At 34.4% G+C, this 16,497-nt stretch overlaps 1 protein-coding gene and 1 long non-coding RNA gene across 2 annotated transcripts; one reads left to right on the forward strand and one right to left on the reverse strand.

Moving 5' to 3' along the window:
• The first annotated feature begins 1,193 nt into the window (after positions 1-1,193).
• LOC135847655 (uncharacterized) lies at positions 1,194-7,483 on the forward strand. Its single transcript, XM_065367288.1, has 3 exons — positions 1,194-1,619; positions 4,676-5,551; positions 6,367-7,483. Exons 2-3 carry the CDS (start codon positions 4,693-4,695, stop codon positions 7,131-7,133), a joined length of 1,626 nt encoding a protein of 541 aa, XP_065223360.1. The 5' UTR covers positions 1,194-1,619; positions 4,676-4,692; the 3' UTR covers positions 7,134-7,483.
• A 51-nt stretch (positions 7,484-7,534) lies between these two features.
• LOC135847656 (uncharacterized) lies at positions 7,535-14,598 on the reverse strand. The gene is made up of 5 exons (XR_010559212.1): positions 14,170-14,598; positions 12,010-12,126; positions 10,703-10,855; positions 10,483-10,611; positions 7,535-9,230 (listed from the first exon to the last, which is right to left on the reverse strand). It is a non-coding gene; the product is annotated as an uncharacterized LOC135847656 (long non-coding RNA).
• Between the last annotated feature and the right edge of the window lie 1,899 nt (positions 14,599-16,497).

The raw sequence follows: 16,497 nt of genomic DNA on the forward strand, positions 1-16,497 counted from the left end.
ATTGAATAATACGTGTATCTATATAATATTACAGGCACTTAGGTAGGTAGGTACCTATACTCTAATCTGCTTAATTGATGTCATTGTGTTATTAATTTCGCTCGAAGAGATAGGCGAGCTCATCGCATATCAGTAACGAAGAATTTGTAGGAAGTCTTATTGCGTAAAAGTCAAAGAAAAAATTATCGTGTAATCAATTGAATGCATTTAAATATTGCAAGTAATGTTGAAAAGTTATTAGAACTCGATTGTGACTTTTAATAATGGTTTAAAAGCTCTGAAATAATTACTCTTCATCTGCTTATTTTCACGATTTCAAGTTACGATTTTTTTCGCTCCATGATCGGTTAATCTATGTAGGTATATCCTATACCTACACCATGCAGATGAAGTTACGAGTCGTACGCATAACTTATTGTGGATAAAAAGATGCAAATATCTAGTTGATCCTCAGTAACGTGAACGGTGAAAATTACCTACCTAATTGTTCATACCGAAATTAAAACATCTTATGAAGTTGACTGGTTACAAAAATTGAACCACAAGATCATTATTTTGAAAGTTGCTTTGAGAATATTTATTCAAATCGTGTACATAGCATGATGAAAAAAATAAAATACACACTTATCTACATATGTATTATAAGATCAATGTACTGAAGCGAGCAAACGACGAAGTTTTTATCAGGTAGGTATAGAAAATAATACACGAATGCTCTACCTGAAGACCTGAAGCACTGTATGTCGGTAGTGGTCATCGACCTTGCAGCTTATTCAGTTCGCTTTATGTTCACTTCTTAATAGACCAACTGTGCAATGGTAATGAAATGGCACCAACATCTCACCACTACTAACACAAAGGTTTACACGAAGTGTAATGTACTGGGTTTGGGAATGGAAATAGTCATGCGCGGGTTACCCTAGGTTACCCGCTCGGAGAGAGGGGAAGATAACAACGACAAACCAGATGACGCGCCTCCTCTCGCTCTTCTTCTCAAGTGACACATGCGCACTGCCATTCCCAAACCCAGTACATTAGACTTCGTGTAAAACGTTGTGTTAGTAGTGGTGAGATGTTGGTGCCATTTCGTTACGTTAGAATCCATATACACAATTGGTCTATTAGAGGAGGCGACAAGATTATTTACAAGGTCGATGGTAGTGGTAGATGGACAGTCATCGCATAGGGTGGAAAACGAGGAAAGGGGAAAGTGTTATCGGTGAAACTGAAAGTGATGGAAGACTAGTGTGTTATAATATGTATGTACCAATCGTATTTTGTGTGAATAAAAACTAGTGAAGACGTGATTGGTTATGAAATAATGTCTGCAATAAAACGATTTTGTATAGGCAACTTCATGCTATCTATTTGTACTTGTCTCACTTTGCATCTTGTAGTAGTGTTCGATAGCTTTTTATTGAGTTAACTTTTAATAATTAGGAATATTTCATTGCCTAATTATCTATTTACAGTAATTTAACTTATTGCTAATTAGAGAGTTGGTAAATTGCTCTCGTAAAGAAGTTCGAGTATTGTGTTAAAATATCGTTTGTTTTTCATCAGTCACCGAATCACCGTGGAGTGTTATCCAATCAGCTGACCGCTCATCATTTCTATATGTAAGTGCGCTACCTACGTACTACCTATACTGATTTAACTACTTCTAATTTAGAAAATAATGGATATTTTACGATAAATTATGTGTTTTACGAATTTGGTTAGTTATTAGATCGATATTGATAGTGATCTGCTTAAATTTAGATAGGTAGTTTGAAATTTTTTTGAGACAAGGTGGTGAGAAAAGTCTCCAAGAATTCCTTATCTCGAATGTAAATTAATCATTCAGCTTAAGAATAACTAAGTATAATATATAGGGCCATAGGTGCCGTATGAAAGTAATTTCAACCTCTTTCAAGCGAATTAAGTATTACCAAAAAAAAATTACGAAATTACTTCTTTCTCCAGTTATTCGAGAGAAAATGGGCATAAACACCAAATTTTCAGTTGTGAATTTCGAAGTACATACCGGATTTGTAATCTTACAAAATTTTTTTTTTGCGAAATTTTCTTTTTCGTGCTCTCTTGTTTGCGACAGCTTTTCGCATCATATTGTAAGGAGCAATTATTTTATAAAATGTATGTTACTAATGACTTTAATCACTTCAAAGTGAATTACACGTGGTTTGTTTCTGTTTCTGGTTGTCGAATGTTGAAAGTTTAAGTTTCGATTTCTCATTCATCATTACAACTTCCCAAGTATGTAGTATGTACCCATCTTACTACCTATTATATTTAGCTACCTATTTAACAATATTTCCCAATTTGCAGGGTCGGCTCCTCAGATTTTATTCATTTTTTTATACGTGCTTTTTTATTGATGTGGTTTAGTAAAGAACAGCACAATCTCCCTCATGAAGTCAATAGGTTAAAGGTGGGTTTCGTAATTTTTTCGCATTCACAATCCCTTGTAAAATTTTGAAGATTTGTAAGATTTGGCGAATATTTTAAGAAAACGAGTATGAGATTGAAAACCAGTTTAAAAACTCGAATTCGAACTTTCAAGGTGAAAACTCAACTTTTGAGATTGATTTTAAAAGCTGGAAGCTGTTTTTTTTAATTTGAGAAAAATTACCGCGAAGATTTTATTTTCTTATTTTACCCTGAACTGATTTTCGAAGCAAGGTACCAATTTGAAACCATGAGCACCCTGCTTTCTCAACACTCAAGATGAGTGAAGGATTCGACTTCATTTCGAGAAATCTGATGCTGCTGGGTCATTCCACGCCAATTCGACCAAGAACTGGTGAGGGGGGGAGGGTCGGCGATTTTTTTTTTGAAAGTTTTCCTGTGGAAAGACTTTCTGAAGGGATGACAATGGCGCAAATCGCAGTTCTCTAGCTCTTTTTTAAAAGCTGCTATAGGGGGTGTCAAAGTTTTCAGTGAACTTGAAATATCATTCATTTCAGCAGTGGATTACTCGATAACCGCCATACCTACCAAATGGAACTTTTTCCAATAGGTAGGGGTTTTGAAAGACTTTTTGGTGATATCATGAAAATCAGTGTTGCCACTTTTTTTCGTACGAAAAATTAGCTCGAAAAGTTTCAAAACGTAGTTTTCATATCGTTCCGACTCTCAAAAATTCTGAAAAAAAAATATTATCGACAACTTTTTACGCTGAACAGCATATTAAAAAATTGGGATGGCATTATTTCCTCAAGTCGATTTTAAGAAATTGAAAGTTTGCGGGAAAATGCGATTTTTTGATCTAAAACATGGAAAAAAGTTTTGATTGGTAAAGTTGACCCATTTGACCCCTGTTTTTACGTATTCGTAGAAAAAGTTGAAAAACCCCGTCACTCGATGAAATAAACTCATCACAAAAAAAATCAAAATTCAAAAAATAAAGGAATTTTAATTTTTTTGCTATGAGTGTGATTTTCATCAAATTTTTCATGAAATACTTACGTCAGAAAGAGGTAAAAATTAGACAACAGAATGAATTTAAACTTTTTTTGATGTTTGGAATTGAAAATTGAATTTTTTCGAATTTTGAATTTTTTTGATGATGAGTTTATTTTATCGAGTGAAAGTGTTTTTTCAATTTTTTCAACGGATACGTAAAAATAGGGGTCAAATGGACCATCTTCACCGATCAAAACTTTTTTTCATGCTTCAAATCAAAAAATCGCATTTTTTCGCAAACTTTCAATTTTTTAAAATCGACTTCACGACATAATTCCATCTCAATTTTTTAATATGTTGTTCAGCGTAAAAAGTTGTTTATAATATATTTTTTTCAGAATTTTTAAGAGTCGAAACGATATGAAAACTACGTTTTGAAACTTTTCGAGCTAATTTTTCGTACAAAAAAAAGTGGCAACACTGATTTTTGTGATATCACCCAAAAGCCTTTCAAAGCTCCTAACTATTGGAAAAAGTGGCATTTTGGTAGGTATCACGGTTATCGAGTAATTCACATGCTGAAATGGATGAAATTTCAAGTTCACTGAAAACTTTTACACCCCCCTATCAGCCTTTAAAAAACGCTAAAGGGCAGTGATTTGCGTCAATTGGTCATCCCTTCGGAAGGTCTTTCCACAGGGAAAATTTCAAAAAAAATCGCCGACCCTCCCCCCTTACCACTTCTTGGTCGAATTGACGTGGAATAACCCTGCTTTACAACATTTCGAGTTTTTTTTGCCGAATTTTTGTTTTTATCAAAAATTAATTTTTGTGACGAAAGAATTCACATCAATTCAAATGGAAATCTCTTTTTTTTCAATATTTATAGGTACCTATTTATTTTAAAAAGGAAGTCGTTTGCAAAAAAATCGAATTAGGTAGGTACTTTCTGGTAATTTTTGATAGGAATTTTCATCTTTTTTCATTTTTCCGGTCTTCCATTACTTTTCCCAATTTTTTTCAACCAATAAAATTCTAATTTTTAAGGCACGATAATCGATGAGCCACCCCCACTAAAATCCATATTCACAGCCTCACAGGTGCTAAATAGGATAACTAAGGATTATATATACGTCTCCTCTCCCTTCCTACGCCACGGGTGGATCACTGGTACTCATGAAGCAATGATTTTATGTGGATTATGAAATACAGATTGTACGTGTATATTTCAAGCAACAATATAGGCTGAGACTTAATTTATTTTTCACAGAAACCCGAATCCGAATCATGGACACCGGAAATTCAAGCCAGGCAACAGCTGATCACCAGAAACCGAAAAAGTTGATCAGAAGTCAGTTCAAAGATATCATGGTCAAAGTAGACGAAGATATTTATTACCTGGATCGGCTACAGTTAGCTTTACAATCGGGATATTTCGAAAAACTATTCACCGAAGATTACCGAGATAGGAACTGCGACTTGATAGAAATCCCACTGATCGACACCGATACATTTTCCGCCGCCGTTGATATAATTTATGGGGAAAAATTGAATGACGTCATAGACGACGATAATTATGCATCGTTGTTGATAGCTATGGATTATCTGCAAATGGACATTGACGAGGATATTTACAGACAAATTTTGACCGACCGCTTTATTTGTCGCGAGATGATGGGGTTTTATTACTACTGGGCCCATCCGTTTACCAAAGACGTATTCAAATTATACAGTTTCATCACGGTAACTGCCAATTACCAGAATTTATTGCCAGTTGTTTTTCAACTCCTGTCTCAAAATATCCTGAAATTTCAAGATCACGATGAATATCTATCAATTCCGTTCGATCATTATATTCACATAATTTCACAACGAGGGTTTTGTTGCTACGGAGAAGAACATCAAACGCAGGCGTTCAGTAAAGTTTGTGCCAAGTGGATCTGTCACGATATAGAAAATCGTTTACCCCGCATAATAGAGCTCGTAAATGCTGCCAGGTACAGATACTACTGTCCGAACGAGCTTTCTTACGATGATACTAACTTACGGTTGCCTGCCATCGATGAGTCTACCAATGTAGATAAAGTTTCAAGACACTTCTACAAATTATTCACCTATACTGGAGAAATCAGGCGTGGTATTTTTGGTAAATATACATACGTAATATTTTCACGTAGACCTATGCCTATAATATGCTATTTAAAAATCAGAAGTTAGATTTGCGCCCTTGACCTTTAGAGTCCTTAGGTGACAGAGTTTTCTACAAATTTTTGGTTTATTCTCCAGTTTTCGAAAAATTGCTCTAAATGGAGTTGAAATAAAATCCAGTACCTATGTATGTAGGTATCTACATATAAATTTGAACTCGCCATCTATTGTGACTCTTTCAATCAACCAAGGCTCATCAGTTATCGTATTGTGCCGGCTTAAATCTAAAATTTTCGAACTTTTTTCATAACCTAACACTATTTCTTTTTGAAATGAGAGAATTTGAAAAATCTCGTAGGAAGTTCCACAACGATTTCAAACCATCACCAATCGAATCGAGGAGGAACGGGCCAAATTTGAATTTTTAAAAGTTTGTCAAAAAATCGAATATGTAGGTAGGTACATACTTGGAGCTCTAAATTTGAAATTTTTGCATGGTGACGTGACGTGTCGTGTTTTATAGGATTTCACAATTTTCACTTTTTCACTTACCACCTAGGTATTTTTTTTTCTGAAAAAAAAAATTAAATTGCCGAAAGCAGTAAATTTTAAAGTTTTAAAATTTTGCCAAAAATCGAAAAATCAACTCGGGCAGCTCATCGTGGTTTCGTTCAAATCTGAAGTGGACTCTGAGGGCTTTTTTTGTCAGCTCAACACTCCCCCATCCGTCCCTTCCTCTCAAGAAAAATTCGATTCGACCATCCTCTGCTCTCGATGTACTATTGACATTTGACCCTTTCGTTTTGTTTTCAGATAAAGTAAAATTGGAAGTATATGAAGATAAAAAATACCCAGATTTCCATCAAAATGCGCAGAACAAATATTATCACGTTGTGCACCGTACTGGTTCATCAAGAGGATGCGAACGTCACAAAATATGGACTGTTCCTAATAAGGACTCAAAACTGCAAGCTTTTTTGAGAAATGGCCACTTGTACGACATCACAATCAAAGCTGGTGAAAAACTATATAAACTCCATCGAGCTGTATTGAAATCGGAGTCTTTGTACTTCGAGGAAATGTTTGTTGAAGAGTGTTCTGAGTTCGCTGCACAATCCGAGAGTACACCACCAATCCCTCCGTGCAAGGATAAAATATATTTTATGGATGATATCGATTCCGCATTATTTGATAGTATAGTCGATCATATCTACAAATTGCGGAATTATGCAGAGTTCGCATCTGTCGGGATAGTTCGTTTATTCAAAGCTGCCCATAAATTGAAAATTGTCAGTTTGAAGAATTCGTGTGAGAAATGGATGGAGGACAATTCCGAAGTGTGCGCTGAAGATGTCATTGAAATGTTGAATTTCACTCACGAACACATCGAATACAAATCATTGAACGATGTTTTCTTAACCAAATATCTGGTCGACTCGTGGCCAAAAATACCCGAGCTGCAATCTGCCGCAAGTTATCCGCAGCGGTTAAACGCAAATATCCTCAATATTACCCGCAAAAATTGTAGGCCAGCGCAGGCGCTATCTATAGGCAATGCGAGTAATTACAACGTTCAGTGAAACGTTGAGTAGTGCCTGCAAGGTTAGAAACGCAACCATTTTTTTGCCGTTTCAATTATATTGCCTACCATTTTAAGAATAAGGCATTTTCTGGTCTCTTACCCACTTGACAATGGATTCACAGGTGAAAAAACCGGAGAGAATTTAAAAAAGCCTGCGGAAAAATGGCAGTAAACCACAGGTGAAAAAACAGCCGCTCCCAGCGGCTGTTTAAGCAGCTTTTCAAGTGGCTTCTTTAGTTTAATCATACCACTGAAAGTTTTAGGTTGGGGTTCCCAAAGGCCCAAATCCACAAATGAATATTGAAAAAAAATAATACCCAATAATAAATGAATAAATGCAATTTCAACAAAAAAATTATTTATTCAACATGTTGTTTTAAATAAATTATTCTAAAATATCAATGTACATACATAGAATTGAATATACCTTTGTAGAAAAAGTTTTGATTGCATACAAACCACAACTTACATTACAATTCAAAAATGTGGGTATAGGAGGATGGGCACAGTTTTTTGCTCAGATATGGATTTTGACGAAGCTCACTCCAAAGACCCATGATGAGTAAATACATACGAGGACGAAATTTTTAGGCCTCCAGCGCATTTTTCCAGGAGGGAGGGGCCATAATTTGTTTTTTAAAAAAGGGTGAGGGAAAGCCCATGAAATTTTTTCAAAATTTTTGGACCATTTTTCACCAAATTGTGGCGTTTTTAAAATTTTGAGCGGCCACTTTGTGAAGAAGTTGCGGAGGTACAGTTGTCATTTTTCCACATAAAATGCGTCCATATGGGACCAATATACCGATACTACAAAATGGCCGCTCAAAATTTTAAAAATGCCACAATTTCGTGAAAAATAGTCCAAAAATTTTGAAACGTTTCTTGGGCTTTCTCTCACCTTTAGGAGTCAACATAAAAATAAATGTGAAATTTGTATCAACACCTAGCGAAAAACTCGAAAATAAATTTAAAAAAACAAATCATGGCCCATCACACCATTAAAAAATGTGCTAGATGGGTCAAGGGTCACTTTTTGGAGTGATTTTCGTCGAAATCCATCTCTGGGTCAAAAACTGTGCCTTATCTTCATATACCCTTTATTTTAAGAAAGTCAAAGTTTACATCAAAATTAACCAATTTTTGGGGGGTTTTTAAAACTTGAATGAATTAGAAATGAACTTAGAGCTCTTGCATGTTTCATTTTCCCCTAAAATATTTCCCATTTAATTATTATGATTGAAATATTTGAATTCCTTGTATAATTTCACAGCATTTTGATTGGGCACGTGACGTTTTCTCGATTAATTAGGTACCTCAAAATCATGACTTAATTTTAAATTAAAAATTTTCCATAAATGTTCGAAACATATTTCCTAAAAAATGTTTAAAATTCCCACGTAATTTCTATGATTTCGATGCGTATGATTTTTTCAATAAATTATCTCAATTTACTTATTCATTCATTTATACAAATACTTAATATTACATTACTTTGAGAACATAAGGTTAAATTTTTTGTCATTTTGTCATCATCATCATCATCTTTCAAAATTTCAAAGCTGCCAAGTTTACAGAGCAACAACATTTTTAAAAACATTTTTCACTTTTGGCACAAAAATTCATTTAAAATTCAATTTTTCTCAGTAACCTTTGAAGCGATTTTGATCAAATTTGAAATCATGTTACAAAAGCTCAAAGCTTCCCAGTTTATCAGTTGACAAAATTTTTTCAAATTTTTTAAAACTCATTACCTAGAAAACGACTGAACTGATTTCACAAGGCCTCCACCATTCCTATTTCCTACGAACGACGACTATCAACATGATCCAAAAGTTCGCAGCTTTTGAATTAAATTGAAAATTCAAAAAAAAGTTATATACAGGGTGTCTGGTGAGTGGATGTAAGTATTTTGAAAAAAATGATAGAACAATAACAAATAACTGATAAAGAACCACTCAGGTGAAAGAACAGTGGAGTTTTTTCTGTTTTTGTTCTTGTTCTACAAAAAATGCACCCTTCTTTTTTTGTTCTGTTCTTTTACGGTTCTTTCAACTCTGGTTTAATTTGTCTTCTTCATCCGAAATCTCTGACAAATCTGAAATCATGATAATGCTTGTGAGTAACTTATGCAACACAAACATGTCTTAACAAATAAGAAAAATATTAATTTTAAATACCTATTCAGGACCGTACCAGTGGTTCTTCGGGGGGGGGGGGGGGAGACATGAAAATGCCAAATCAAACGTTCTCACTTTTCCAATGTCTTCAAACATCCCTAGACTTTTTTAAAGCAAGGGGATATCGAAAATATAATTTTTAGCCCTGGAAAAGCAAGAGCAAATAGCTTTCAAAAATCAGTATTTCTAGAGGTACTTACATGTGATGAGCAACTTATAAAAAGATTCTCATTTTGCTTCAAAATTTTAGAATTCGAATGATGATTTTTTTTTAAATTCAAAATTGAAAACAAAAGGCAAAAGCTCTTGAAAATTACTATTCCAAGAAGCATAAAACAATGGAATTCAACAATGATTGTTTTTGAAAAATTCAAAAAGAAAAGCAAACGGCTGCGAGCAAAGCGAGGGCGAAAGCTCTTGAGAATCAGTACTTCAAGAGGTATAAAAAACGATATTTTTTTGTGTGATGAGTGTCTGACTTGAGCATATCTTTTAAATTCAATTTCAAATGATGATTTAAAAAAAAAAAAAAATCAGAATTGAAAATAAAAAGCAAACGAAACCGAGTGAAGCGAGAGCAAAAGTTCTCAAAAATTAGTACCTATTTCGAGAGATACCTATAAAGAATGACGTTTCTTTGTGAGATGAGTCACTTGTAACTTATAGGAAGTTTATTACTTGCTTCAAAATTTTAAAATTCGAATTATGATTTTTTTTGAAAAATTTGAAGTAGAAAAAGAAATGCAAACGGCCCCTAGCGAAGCGAGAGCAAAAGCTCTCGAAAATTAGTATTTCAAGAGGTAACCACTAACCATGTTTTTATGTACGAGTACATATGATGAGGAAGTTTTTATTATTTTTGCTTCAAAATCTTGAAATTTGAATGATGATTTTGAAAAAAAGTTTGAACTTTAAGAAAAGCAAACAAGGCCGAGTGAAGCGAGGCCAAAAGCTTTTAAAACATTTTGAGAAGCAAAAAAAAGTTTCCTCATGCGATAAGAGTTAATTTTTCCGATTCAAACTTTGAAGAACAAGTGTTTTATTTGGCTTGAGCAGAGCAAGGGCAAAAGTTTTGAAAGATGTGTAATTCAAGTTCTAAAAAATTTGGAAAAAGCTCCCCCTGCCCCATTCGGTACGGCACTGCAACTATTTAATGCTTCTAAAACAAACCTTTGCTATCTGTAATTGCTTGTTTTCCAACAGATCCTTTTTCCGCATGACACAACTGAATTCTGGGGAAATAAACCTTATTAGAATAACAACCGGATAGGTCGCATTGGCCATTTCGATATACTGTTCCTGTGAACATTAAAAATTAAGATTAATAATGCAATGTGGCATGATAAAACATTGGAAGATTAAATATGATGCAAGGTAATTCATCCCTTACAAGTTTTGGATGCATGGTTGTATCTGCCTTGAGTTTTTGCCTCAAAATTGGTGAACTGAGCCATATTTTGTCGATTGGTAATGTAAGATCTTTCTCCAGGGCAGTTATTGACAGGTTTTTCTGCTCTGCTTTCGAATGCTCTTACACAGGATCCTGAAAAAAAATGAACAACGGTAATAAGAATTGAAATGCGGCATTGAAGAACACAAAAAATGTAAAACAAACTGAGGAGTTGTGATTTGAAATTAAATTTTATTTTATTACACCTATTACAGTGATCCCTATTTTCGAAGTTTGAGATTTTCCTCCCTCCCTACCCCAAAGTGGCGACCTCTGGTGAGAAAATAGTTCCTTATTTTTCAAACTTGGGGTGGGGTGGGCCATTGGCCCTTCAATTTTCAAAGATTGGAAAAAGTACAAATTCACTGCAGAATTTTTAAAATTCAAAAATTTCAAGTTTCAAGTTCTATTATTTTTAAAAAGTCCCTTTTGAGTAAAATCAACTCGCATGAGGATTTTAGCCCGCTCCCTTGAGAACCAAGCTAGACACCCCCCCCCCCAGAATAGCTGAAAGGGTATTTCCAGGTAAAATACGTAAAATGCCAGGTCCTCGGATTTTTGAAATATTGAGATTTAAAACTTGTTACTGAATTAAACAAACCAAATCCGACCTGCTTTTCCCAACTAAAATTGCAAACAGATAAGTGATTATTGCCCGAGCGAAAATTTTTCAAAATTCGAAAATTCAAGGGAGAAAAATTGGAATTTTTGATTTAAGAATAGTTCCTGAAAAAAAGTGTTTTTTTTTTCTATTTTTGACGCTCATCCGCGGTGTTGAAAATTCTGGAGCCTTTTTGGTAATTTGTTCCAAAAACACTGCCTGAGCAAATCAAAAGCGAAAATTTCGAAAAATTGATGTTTTTGCTTTTGATTGAATTCCCTAATTTTTTTTATTTAATTGGAAGGATATTTTTTCTCATGAATGAATCGTGAAAATTGAATCCGATTCACAACTGTAGCTGAATCGCAGCATCATGATTCAATTTTTTGCAATACAGCAATTTTTCCAATTTTTTCTCTGAACAAAGTGTTCGTGATACAAAATGTCTTATCAATACTGAGCACTGAACAATTGTTCCGATTCAAACCTTGAAGAACAAGAGTGTTGTGTGTACGTATTTGGCCCGAGCAGAGCAAGGGCAAAAGTTTTGAAAGATGTGTAATTCAAGTTGTAAAAAATTTGGAAAAAGCTCCCCCCTGCCCCATTCGGTACGGCACTGCACCTATTTAATGCTTCTAAAACAAACCTTTGCTATCTGTAATAGCTTATTTTCCGCATGACACAACTGAATTCTGGGGAAATCAACTTTATTAGAATAACAACCGGATAGGTCGCATTGGCCATTTCGATATGTACACCGTTCCTGTGAACATGAAAAATGATGATTAATAATGCAATGTGGCATGATAAAACATTGGAAGATTAAATATGATGCAAGATAATTGATGAGTTTTGCCTCTCGAAAATTCAAGGGAGAAAAAACGGAATTTTTGATTTAAAAATAGTTCTTGAAAAAAAGTGATTTTTTTTCTATTTTTGAAGCTCATCCGCGGTGCGACGTTGAAAATTCTGAGCCTTGCCAGTAATTTGTTGCAAAAACACTGCCCAAGCGAATCAAAGGCGAAAATTTCAAAAAAATGTTTTTTTTTTTGGTTTTGTTGAATTCCCTAATTTTTTATGCGATTGAAGGATATTTTTCTCATAAATGAATCATGAAAATTGAATCCGATTCACAACTGTACCTGACAAATCGGCGGATTTTTGCACAAGGGTTCTTCAATTTTTTTCAAAATCAGATCATGTGTAGGGGTCATCAAACGATGACAAATGACGCAAACCAGACATTTTTTCGATTTTTTTTGACGGAGCTGTGGCGCTTCAAAGTTCTCCAAAATGGCCGAAAATGGAAAATTTCATTTGCAAATTGCTCCGGTTGTACGTGGTATAAAATTTTGAACTTTTTTTCAAATTGTAGTACATTGAGAGGGTAATCGACGAATGATGTCAAAATCAGTGTTGCCACTTTCTGAAACCTACAAAACTCGATTTAAAAACTTATAATTTAAATATAACCACGATCTCCCCCAGTAAAAATTCTGAAAAAATTCTCAGTTTCAGTCCTTTTTATGTAGAATAACATATCAAAAAATTAGAGGGACATTTTTTTTCATTTTCGAGAAAAAAATTATAAGTTTTATTTATATTGTAAAAGTACCATCACAAACCTGAAAAATGAAAATTTTTGCATTTTTGAAATGTTTTATCAATGTGCAGACGACTATGTGAAAAAAATCCCTCTCACCCCAATTTGTCAACGGCGGCGACATTTTTTCAATGTATTTCACTCTTAAAATAAAATTGTAGCCCGAAAAATGGAATTTCTCGTCAATTCGTTGACAAATTGGGGGAGGGGGATTTTTTTCACATATTCGTCTACACATTGGTAAAATATTTCAAAAATGTAAAAATTTTCATTTTTTAGGTTTCTGATTGTACTTTTTACAATATAAATAATAATAAAACTTAAGTAAGTATAATTTAATTTTTTTTCACGAAAATAAAAAAAATGCCCCTCTAATTTTTTGATATGTTATTCTACATAAAAAGGACTAAAACTGAGAATTTTTTCGGAATTTTTACGGGGGACATCGTGGTTATATTTAAATTATAAGTTTTTAAATCGAGTTTTTTAGGTTTCAGAAAGTGGCGACACTAATTTTGACATCATTCGTCAATTACTGTCTCAAAGTACTACAATTTGAAAAAAAGTTCGAAATTCTATACCACGTACAACCGGAGCAATTTGCAAATGAAATTTTCCATTTTCGGCCATTTTGGAGAACTTTGAACCGCCACAGCTCCGTCAAAAAAAATCGAAAAAATGTCTGGTTTGCGTCATTTGTCATCGTTTGATGACCTCTACACATGATCTGATTTTGAATAAAAATCGAAGAACCATCTTGCAAAAATCCGCCGATTTGGCATGGAATGACCCATACTTAATTAATTGATTATAGCAAAACTCGATGTAAATTTTTGAGAAATTGAGAATTTTTGAAATTTTTCTTGCAAAGAACATGTTGATATTTTAGCAATTAACAAAAGAAATATACTTTTTTTGCAATTTTTTCTGAAAAAGCGTAATTTTGAGTAGTCTAAATTTTTCAGATGAAGGAAAACTTTGGAATTTTCCAAAAATTTGTTGCAATTTTAAAACGGCGAGAAATTTTCATTAATTGTGGCCAAAAACTCAACTTTTAGCAAAACGTGCTTGTAGGATACTTTGATAATTTTACAGCAACAGTGAATCACGAGTCCATTGAACTGGATTCATCCAAAACCTGAATCGCTGATTTTGAATTGTATCCAATTTCATTCAAAAGAACATGTAAAAATTATTGCTTACCTGCGACATCCTGGTGAGAATTGCAACGAAGTTTCAAGAAATCTCCACTCGAAATGTTGAATTGAAAGTCTACTAAAAAAAAAAATCCGGACACAAACACTTCACTTCACTTCACTTCACTTCACTTCACTTCATAAATCGCAAGTTGACAAATAAAAAATTTCCGGATGCACAACACTCCACTTTCACAATTTGCACCAATAAAATAAAAAATAAAAAGTTATTTAAGATATTTTAAATATGGTACCTAGTCAAGTTATTAAAAAATCTTAAAACACACTTCTTATTATAAGACGACAGACGACTCCTTCTTAAAAAGCAGTTTCTATCTCCTTCAGTGAGCAGTAGTGTATGCTATGCTGATTTCCAACAAGTTTTTGCTTTTTGCAACAATACATAGGTATCTATTTCTCACATTCGAAGACGAAGAATACACTTGAAAGGTAGGGGCGGCGGTGGTGAAATAATGATGAGATGGGTGAGAGAATGGTGGAGGTAGAAGAACAGGCTATTTTTACCTAATTTCTCATAGCAGCCCTTGTGTGAACAACAATAAAACGGCTCTCGCATATTCATTCCGTGAATGCCTTCATTCTCCATCCCTACATGGCAACATGGTACTCACTATATGTGTCCTGTCTCGTCTACTTTCTCTCTATCCTGTGAACACTCTCCTTGCACCTCGGCCGTATTGTCCTTCTTTAATAAATTACGCATCTGCCTATACCTGAAACTGAGGTGAAACGATCCCTTATTTGCATAAATATGCTGCAGCTTGTTTTGTATGTATAGGTATAGTATTGTTAGTAGTTTTGGCAAAAGAAACATTTATTTATTGTATTAGCGAGGCTGTTACCTTCTTAGGATTCGATAGGCGGTGAAGGTTTTCTCGTAAGATGACTTCTTTAAAAAATCTTAATGTGTAGAATACGTAATTTGCTTTCCATGTACATAACGCCCCTTCCCCCCTGTTCGCGTGAGTACACCAACTCCAGATTCGAACTCAACGACGTCGAAAACACAGATATTAATCAACGTAGGCCTATACACGATTATAATAAGCAAAATTTTAAATTTTCCCCTCCACACTCCTCGTGCCAACCCCAACCAAAAAATAAACTCCAGATTAGAATTCTACGAACTCGAAAACATATCAATCGATATATTGCACATCAATGAGGGTCGAATCCTAATTATCGCCATTTTGGGGTAAGGGGTTTGTGGCACAATGTGCGACATAGCACAATTTCCCACGTTCGATGTCATCATAGTGATTTTCGTGTAAACTATCATTTGAATAAGGCCATGAAAAATATATGGCTATGGCTGGAGAAATCAGATTGCAGTTTGGCCACATTCTACATATGTCACACAAAGTCTAGCAACGTGAATTTTTTCAGAAATTTTTGGCCCCCAGGGGGGAGATATTGACAAAAGAAAATTTGAAACCACCCCACCTCCAAACCTAATTCTGGTGCACCAAATTTTTTTTCTTTCAAAAATTTATCTGCATGAGTACTATAATTAATATTTTTTCGGATTTTTCCTCCATGTGTGTCACCTTCAAAAGCTCAAAAAACACTCAAAAATGTGTTTTTTGTGTCATTGCACCACCAAAAGAAGTGATAATGCCAGTGACATAATTCTGCAATTTTGCATGCGTACCTACTTCCAAAAACGATAGAAAATCAAACAGCTTCTGGAAAACCCAATTTTGGGGCCATAAGCACCCCTTCACCTAATTTTGGACTGACAGATGATTGACAACATGGGTATCGTTAACATATGAATCGAACTCGCTGAATACGAATATGAAGTTAAATTTGCATTTGGATCCTCCTAACTTCTCAAGAGTCACATTGGGGGAGAGGGATGCCTAAAAATTATGATTTTTTCGTGAAATGTATGTACTTCATTAAAGCGCTATTTACGCCATGCAACTTCTTAATCAAAGTTTTCTTGAATTTCTTATCAACTAGTAACTCAAAACTATCAGAAAAGTTTCCTTTTGGTGATGATCATTAAATTTTTATGCCATTTTCACCAAATTCAGCAAAAATCGTCAGTTTGAGTTGAAAGGTATAGGTACCTATACAGAAAAAACGCCTTTTCCAGAAGTGTCCCTAAAGCGAAGATGTGGGCCCTCATATAGATGGAGCATTTTCAAAATAATCGTGTTTTTTTTTCGTTGCAGCTCCTACTTGATTTGTTTTGTGAAAAATAATCCCGTCCCAAATGAAAATATTTGAGATTCTGCGTCGATCTACGCTATTGCGGCCAAAATCCAAGGCCACTTTTAGGGTTCTACTGAGCAACTAAAATTTTGCA

Source organism: Planococcus citri, chromosome 5 (genome assembly GCF_950023065.1).
Source record: "Planococcus citri chromosome 5, ihPlaCitr1.1, whole genome shotgun sequence".
Classification (NCBI taxonomy): Eukaryota; Metazoa; Arthropoda; class Insecta; order Hemiptera; family Pseudococcidae; genus Planococcus; species Planococcus citri.

Bases quoted from the DNA above. Each gene is read 5' to 3' on its own strand.
- LOC135847655 (XM_065367288.1), top strand. From the start codon at position 4,693: ATGGACACCGGAAATTCAAGCCAGGCAACAGCTGATCACCAGAAACCG. The intron at 5,552-6,366 runs GTAAATATACAT...TTTTGTTTTCAG, and splicing joins AATCAGGCGTGGTATTTTTG to ATAAAGTAAAATTGGAAGTA.